Consider the following 8,133-nt stretch of genomic DNA (forward strand, 5'->3'; position numbering starts at 1 on the left):
GCTCTCGGGGTTTACCCTTCCTCTCGCGCAGGGCCACGTGATGTGTGAGTAAGTGCAGCGCTTGCAGGGTTTCCTGCAGACGGCCCGGACCTGCTGTTGCTTTGCAGAAATCCAGCAGCTCCTTCCTCTAGCGCCCAGCCCGGGTTTCCTGCTGCCTCCTCGGAGCGTCCCCCGCGCAGGCCCTGCCGCAGGAGGGCTGCCCCCGGGGCCGGTGCGGTGCCCGCCAGCCTCGGATCCCTGCGGCTGCTCAGGGGCGGGAAGCGCTCGCCGGGGAAACTAATGGAATATCCAGGATGCCGCAGCGGTGCCGGCAGGTGCTGCTCGTGCAAAGGCCGGGGCCGGCCCTGCTGTTAGGGGTGAGGTGCTGGGTGCTCTCATGCAGCTCCCGGCTGCGGGAGCCGCTTGCCTTGGCCGCGGCTCCCTCGCTGGGATAAGGCCCTTTTGGGAAGCACAAGGTCAGTGTGACCGGCGCGCCGAGCGAGAGCCGCTGCCAGCAGGAGCCTGGGGCAGAGCTGTGGGCTCGGAGCCCTCTCCCTGTGCCCGGATCCTCAGCAGAGCCGAGCACCAGGGCTCGGGCATCCTCCCCTTGTGCAATGCCCAGCTTTGCAAACAGAAAACGCAGGAACAGGGATGAGCCTCGCTCGTGCCTTTATTCCTCCCGTGCCGGGACGGGAGGACGATGGGCTGCGGCGCAGAGGCACCTGGGCGGCTCTGTGCCCTTCCCGGCCGTGCGTGTCCGGAGCTCAGGTAGGTGCCAGCCAGGGAATGCTGTTGATATCACAGGCCCTGGAAAGCAGAGGTTCACTGGGGAGCTGCAGTAACTCATCTCGGCTCTGTGCCTCTTGGGGCTCTCTGCTCGCACGGGGGACGCAGGGCAGAGCAGCCCAACGGTCCTGGTGTCACTTACTCTGCTTCTTCTTTAGAGATTTGTCTCCCTGACCATAAAACTTCAGCGATCAGAGGCACCATGGGGTCGCAGTTGAGGCTGGCAGCGGCTACCACGTAGCTGTCTCTGAAAGAGAGAGCAGACGAATGTGGATCTCCCCAGAGCAAATAACTCTCATGGCAGCATCCCAGGGCTCTGGGGCTGCAGGCCAGCCGCGTGCTGGAGTGAGCAGGGCAGGGCAGCTGATATTTTAGCACACACGGCCACTTGCAGCAGGTTGCCTGGTGCTGCTGGAGGCTGGGGACCACGTCGGAGAGCAGGAGATGCGTCCCAGCTCCTTCACCTTAACCCATTCCCATTTTGCTCCTCTCCTGCCCTGCTGCATCTTCCCCTCCGTGCTCTGGAATCATTTTGCTGCCGTGGAGCTGATTGCCCCCCACAAGAAGGCTCTGCAGGTGGGTGCAGAGCAGAGAGGAGTGGACCCTGTTGCCCCAGTGCTGCTGTGTCGGGCTGTGGACTGGCCACAGAGTCACTCACTTGATGTAAAAGACCAGGAACCTCAGATCCTCCAGGCTGCCCTTCACGACGGTCTCTGTGTAGCCCTTCCCGTAGCCTGTGAGAGATCGTAGCCTGTTCAGGGAGCTCCAGCGTGGCAGCTACCACCGGTACCGACACAGGCTGTGCAGATGGGATGTGACTCTGGCTAGTGGAGGGCTGGGACAGGGATGAGGGACAGGGTTTGGAGGTCCCAGGCAAGCAGAACCAGGAGGTGAAGGACTGTCACCACCTCCAGCCTTTACTCAGATTGGAGAGGAAAATTCTTCCTCCTCTGTAACTTCCAAGCCACTAGAGATCAGCAAAGGACGAGGGCTCTGTGTGTGTTGTGGTGCCAGATCTCCTAAATGGAGCTCACAAACCTGCCATGGCAGCAAGTCCAAAGTGTGAACTGCTTCGGGTGATCTCTGCAACTGCATCTGCCCACAGCCTGGACAAGGTTGTGCATTTACAGACCCCAGACCCAGTAATGTCCAAGGAGCTCAGCCAGGAGGCAGCTGAGCTGTTCTCCTCTCTCTGCTCCCTCCTACCTGCGTAGCGGATGCTTTCCCCGAGCATCGTAGTCCAGAAGAAGGGGACAGTGTGCAATTCCTTCCATTCCTTCAGCATGTTGAAGGCAGCAATGTGACCTGTGATGACCCAGCAGAGGAAACACCTTCCTTGTAGGTCTTCAAAGTTGTTGCTGAAGCCTAAGCCTGCTCATCCCAACCCCACCTCTGGCTTCTTGGTGCCCCGAATCACCCAAGCTAAGAGCTGCTGTGCATGGAGGAGCTGGGTGCCTTGGTCTGGATTCATTGGAGGTTGGACCAGAAGGTTCCTGGGTCTCTTTCCCTCCTCTTTCACCATGCTGGGGCTGGCCCCGTGTTTGGGAGGAACCAGGCTCCTGCCTTTCTGATCAGATTATCTGCAAGGGTGTAGCTGGCTCCTGAGGCTCGTGTGGGCTCCTCAGGCCCTGCATCCCGCTGTGCCATCCCCATGGCCCTGCTCCCTCGCTGCCTCTCTCCATGGGGAGCTCCGAGCGAGGCAGCAGCTCCCCGTCTCACCGTGGGCCTCGGCCACTTGTTGGTGCTGGATGCTGGAGGGCTTCCCCTTGAGCAGAGCGACGGGGAAGGCAGCCACGTCCCCCGCGGCGTAGACGTTCGGGATGTTGGTCTGCATGCGCTGAGGGGCGGAGGAGGCAGTGAGTGAGTGACGAGGGGAACAGGATGGGGAGAGGACCCGGACATCCCGCTGGCACTCACCAGATCCACCAGGATGGCCCCGCTCTTATCCCTGGCAATGGGGGTGCCCTTCAGGAATTCCGAGTTGGGAGACACCCCTGCGGGGAAAGGAACAAGGACACATGCAGCCAAGCTCTGCACAGGCAGGCGGGAGATGTGGCCTTGTCCCCTGCAGCGGGCACTGTCCTTGGTGTCTGTTCAGCCTGCCCGGACCAGCGCAACCAGCAGCAGTGACCGGTGCTTGGGCTGGTGCAGAGCTGCTCCAGAGGCAGTAAAACCAGGTCACACAACAAAGCGGGCTCCGAGAGCACAGCAGTGACCTCCAGAGCTCAGCAAGCCACCTAGACTCATGCAGAGAGGGCTGCTTCCCTCCTGCAAGTGATTGCACGTGGGCTTTGACTTTCTCTGGAGTTTGGGGCCAGGAGGAAGGGCTGGATAATACACTGAGAAAGAGATTGCAAGGAATTATGTGCCCTGGGAATGTGCTGGAGTGCTGGTTGCTTTCCCCCCAGGCTGTCTCTTTCTCCCATCTGGAGTCTCTTACCTGTTCCAGCCACCACCACATCTGCAGGTATTTTTATTCCACTCTGCAGAACAACCTCTGTGACCTGGGAAAGAAGCAAGAATTATTAACAAAGGGCTGAAAACTCTGTCCTAATTCCCACAGCCTCCCAGCTGCCTGGTTCTTTGCTTCCCTCCGTTCAGCCCTTGACTTTAAACCACTTTGTCTAACTAACATGTTGCTAGGAACATGAAGAGAAAATAAAGGTGTAGTCCCCAACATAGAAACGCAGGCTGGTGCCCTTTGAGCCCAGAGCTGTGAGCAGCGGGGTCTGGACATGGGAGAAGAGGCTTTTTTTTTTTTTTTTTCCCCTAAAATTATCAGATCAGGAATCACAGGGTGTCACTGACCTTTCCATATTCTCCTTTCAGCTCGAAGAGTTCTTCCTTCATGTAAAACTTCACTCCTACATTTTGCAGCATCTGAAAGGGGAGCAGAAGCTGGAGCGAGCGCTTCCTAGGAAAGTCAAGGCTGGTAAAAACAGCAGTGCCCAGTCAAAAGGCAGGCAGGGAGCTTTGCTGCTGCTGCAGGGCACGCTGGCAGCCTGGCCTGGCTTTGCTCAGCTCTCCTGCTCAGCACCGGGCTGTGAAGTGAGCTGGGTGACAGAGCCCAGCCAGGGGACATGTGGCTCTTGCGTGGGGGAGGTTGGGGCCAGCCCTGCACCAGCTTCGGGTGAGAAAAGTGGCTCCGCACGCCGGGCTGTGACTCAGAGCAAGGCTGGATTTCCTGGGCCGCTGCAGATCGCACGGCTGTTTGGCTGGCCTGTGTTCTCCGTCCTAGGAATTAAGAGCAGATTTCCTAACCTTCATGGCGACGCCTCCAACCTGAGGACCCAGCACACTCTGGAAAGGGAATTCCTTTTTCTCCACCACGGAGACGGCTGCAGCCTTGTCTGCGAGGAAGGCAGCTATCTCCATTCCTGCAAGGAGAGGACATGCCCAAGGTAAGTCTGCTGCAAGCATCAACCTGCACCCTCCTCCTTGGAAATCTTTTCCCCTTCCAGACGAAGAGAACAACTCTGATGTGTTGCCAGCACTTAACTGTTCTTCTGCGTGTTTCTGGGCTGATATATTTAGCCTCCCCAGTTCTCTGTTCTCATGCACTGTTGACCCAGATATTAGGAACTGCAAAGAAAAGCTCCTGACTGTGTGCAAAACAGCCCCCTTGTCCTGCCTTACCCCTTCCCTTTCCAGTGCTTTTGGGGAGTCCAGCTCCTCCAAAGGACTGTAACCTTTTCACAAGCCCCATTTCATAAAGACCTTTTCACATTTCCTTCTGATCAAATCTGTTGTTCTGATCAAATCCAATCCAAACTGTTTATAGTTCTCAGGGTTTCTGCCTATCAGAAGAAGGAGTTACTGCGCACTGGGTAACACATACCCCAGTATTTACAGGACTCCAGGGAGGAACCGAGACAGGTAACAAATGATCATCCCTTCCCTGAGGGCTCCTAGTTGATCTGCATACACAGCAGAAGTGAGTGTCAAGGCTATCATTAACGCCTTGATATCCACCCCAGCCTTGTACCTATGAACGAAGCTCCTATGATCACCAGATTCCTGCCAGTTGATAGCTCTAAGATCTTCTTAGAGTCTTCGGGCGTTTGGAGAAGACATATGTTCTGCAGGTCTGCACCTGGCTTTTCAAGAGAGTGGGGGCTGAAAGAGAGAGAATCCAGACATGTCATGATCATAAATGGAACAGGGAGGAAATCCCACAAATCCATTCAATCCCTTTGCCCCCTCCTCCTACCCTATCCTTTAATCTCATCCCCTATTTCCCTCGCTCTTGTGCACCTCTGGAGAGCCTGATGCTGCTGAAGAGCATCAACCCCAGTGCAAAGCCATCTTATCCACTCAGAAATCTTGCGTGGGACAAGTGTTTTGTGCACTCACTGGCTGCCCGTGGCAATGAGCAGGTGGCTGTACTTCTGGGAGGACCCATCCTTGAAGCGGACCTTCTGCCTCTGCACGTCCACAGACACGGCCTGAAGGAGGAGATAGGAGGTAACGATCAGACCAGCATCTCTGGCTGACACCAGCACTTTTCATGCCAGGGCAAGTTGTTCTACTCGCCCGTAACTGAATCTCCTCTCTTTGAACATCGAGATAAAACAAGGAGTGTTGGGGTCCTGCCTCCCCCTTCCCACAAATATTAGGTTTTGGGAGCTCTAAACATCACAACACTAAACCTGGGTTCCTCTAAGGGGTGCACAGAAGGCTGATTTCAAAGATCCTCCTGTTCGCATGTGATGGGCACAACTGTCCCCACAAGGTGTAGATAGACTTTACACCCCAAACATGCACACGGTCCCTAGCACTGGCCTTGGAGTGCTGTCCCAGGCAATAACATGTGTACAGAGGCAGAGCTCTGCTTGCTATAACGTTGTGCAACGCTACACCCGCAGGTGTGGGCATCCTCTCCACACACCAAGGACAAGACCACGCGTTGAGGAACCCTCTGAGCTGCTCTCACACCTCTCTTTCTGCCCAGTGCTCTATGCAGCGAGCATCAAGGAATTCAGCTGTCCTCAGGTACATGTCCTCAGGCTTCAAGTTCATTTCCTGGAAACAGGACAGAAATGTAAAGTGAAATCTCTCTCCCCGCTGCCAGCGACACTCTTGCAGTGTTTACAGGCAAGTTTGCATAAGAGGCAAATTCTGCACTAGTGACTCACAGCTGCTCACACTGCCCCATCCCCATCATCTTCCTGTCGCCCCCTCAAAAAGCCCTCAGCTGTAGCAGGGAGAACTCAGCCGAAAGGTGTAAAACCTCCAGCTTAGGGTGGGCTTTGATCAAAGACTTTTTGGGAGGAAGCAGTGAGATGTTACCTGGGAAGTGCACTCGCTTCCATCACATCAGAGCTCCGGCCAGCTTGCCGGAATGGATTTTTTTGGCGCTCAGCCTGGCCTCAGTGGTGGGCCATGCCCCTGATTCATGTGGGTCCCACCAAGGTCCTTCCCTTTGCCCGCACAAACCTTGCTCAGTTTAGACCTGTCGTATGGGAGGTGTTTCTCTCTGGTGGCCATGATGATCCTGCCGGTGAAGCCCTCCTGGCGAAGGGTTTCGGCACAGATCAGCGCAGCCACCCCTAGGAGAGATGCTCAGCTCAGCCCCTACCCATGGCGGGAGGGAGGAGGAGGAGGAGGAAGGCCCTTCCCGGAGAAGAGACCAGCAGCGCCCGGCATCCGTGGGAAGGGCAGAGCACATCGCTGACCTCCGCCCAGGAGCAGCACCGTCTCCGTGTTGAGAAGGCATCGTCCGCTTGCCTCCTTCACCCTCACGCTGCATTCGAGATCCTGGAGGAACGCGGGAAATACTGGAACGGTTCCTAGCCCGGGGTGCTGCCTGTGCTCGGGGGCAGGTAAGGTCCATACCTTTATTCGTGCTGTGACAAACACCTTTCCGTTCTCCACGGTTACCTGTAGGGATGAGAGCAGAGCGTGATTTGGTGCCATGTTCCATGGGTGGTGGCAGGAGCGCTCCCGAGCAGCTCCGTTAGAGCGGCCACGCGGCTCCGAGCTCCTCGGCACACAGGGGTCTGTCCGGGCGCCACTGCCGGGGGGATCCTGGTGACAGCGAGCGGCTGTGAGGGTCAGAGCCTGGAGGGAGAGGGGTCTGGGACACCAAGCTGGAGACCTGCTGGGAAGAGGCTGCGTGATGGAGAGTGGCTTGTAGGAGCAGGGGCCGGGAGCTCGGAGGAGCGGGGATCCGGAGCTCGGAGGAGCAGGGGCTGGGAGCTCGGAGGAGCAGGGGCTGGGAGCTCGGAGGAGCGGGGATCCGGAGCTCGGAGGAGCAGGGGCTGGGAGCTCGGAGGAGCAGGGGCCAGGAGCTCGGAGGAGCGGGGATCCGGAGCTCGGAGGAGCAGGGGCCAGGAGCTCGGAGGAGCAGGGGCCGGAGCTCGGAGGAGCGGGGATCCGGAGCTCGGAGGAGCAGGGGCTGGGAGCTCGGAGGAGCGGGGATCTGGAGCTCGGAGGAGCGGGGATCCGGAGCTCGGAGGAGCAGGGACCGGGAGCTCGGAGGAGCTCGGCTCAGCACCTGGTAGCACTGAAGGCAGTCCAGGCCGGGATACTCCTCAATATCTCCCGTATGGATGTCGAAGCAGGAGCCGTAGCAGGGCAGCGCAGCCTGTTGCCCCTCAAGACACCTGCGGTTGAAAGCAGGAAAACCACGAGTGACGCCATGAGCGCGAACCCGCCTGCTGGGGTGACCTCAGCGGCGGTTACCTCTGCAGAGCGGCGCGCCGCAGTGCGGGCACCGGCTGCCCAGGGCGCTGAACCGGGTCCGGCTCCTCAGCAGCAGCACGGGGTAACCGGCCACCAGGACCTCCCGCAGCCTGCAGGAGAGGGGGACAGGGAGGAGGGGACACCGGGCAGGACAGCATGGCGGCGCCGTCGCCACGGGGATGCCACCCGGCCTCCCTCACCCGCCCAGGCCTCACGGTGGCCTCGGGCCTCCCCCCCGGTACTCACTCGCCGTCCCTGAAGTCGTCCTCGTCGCACACCTCCACGGTGACGGTGTCTTCACAGCCCATACCTGGGGGCACGCGGAGGGACGGCTTCCCACCTGGAAACGAGGCAAAACCCTCCTTATTAGCACCCTAGCGAGCGGTTCGTTAGAGAGTGCTAAGGGCAAAGCCGCCTTCCCCCTCTGTTTTGGAGGGAAAAGAATAAATAAAAGAGCAGAAAAGGTTCAGTTCAGGCACGACGCAAACAGCAGCGCTGCCAGGAGCGGCTGCCCGTGCCGGACAATTCCTCCGGGAAGCGCCGCTCGCTCCAGGCTCCCGGCTCTGCTCCCGCCGCCGTCCGCGCGTCCCTGCCCAGGGAACGGGTCCGGCCGCCCCTTTTCTGCCCGCGTGCGGGCGGATGCTCCCGGGAAGTCGGGCGCCGCCCGGGCAGGAGCCGCACGCG

The 8,133-nt window shown here is 58.7% G+C and overlaps 1 protein-coding gene across 1 annotated transcript; it reads right to left on the reverse strand.

The window, feature by feature from the left end:
* Positions 1-652: 652 nt before the first annotated feature.
* Positions 653-7,757, reverse strand: LOC104576657 (apoptosis-inducing factor 3-like). The gene is given in 19 exon segments (XM_088538950.1): positions 653-786; positions 908-1,012; positions 1,424-1,499; positions 1,972-2,070; positions 2,485-2,658; positions 2,661-2,759; positions 3,206-3,269; positions 3,574-3,645; positions 4,027-4,142; positions 4,751-4,881; positions 5,119-5,210; positions 5,701-5,787; positions 6,202-6,314; positions 6,441-6,522; positions 6,601-6,645; positions 7,262-7,338; positions 7,341-7,370; positions 7,450-7,559; positions 7,696-7,757. Coding segments are annotated over 19 exon segments (1,677 nt in total). The 3' UTR covers positions 653-743.
* Between the last annotated feature and the right edge of the window lie 376 nt (positions 7,758-8,133).

The sequence above is a fragment of the Tinamus guttatus genome, unplaced genomic scaffold (assembly GCF_059628265.1).
Source record: "Tinamus guttatus ecotype Peru unplaced genomic scaffold, ASM5962826v1 Tinamus_guttatus_pri_ptg001277l, whole genome shotgun sequence".
Taxonomy (NCBI): domain Eukaryota; kingdom Metazoa; phylum Chordata; class Aves; order Tinamiformes; family Tinamidae; genus Tinamus; species Tinamus guttatus.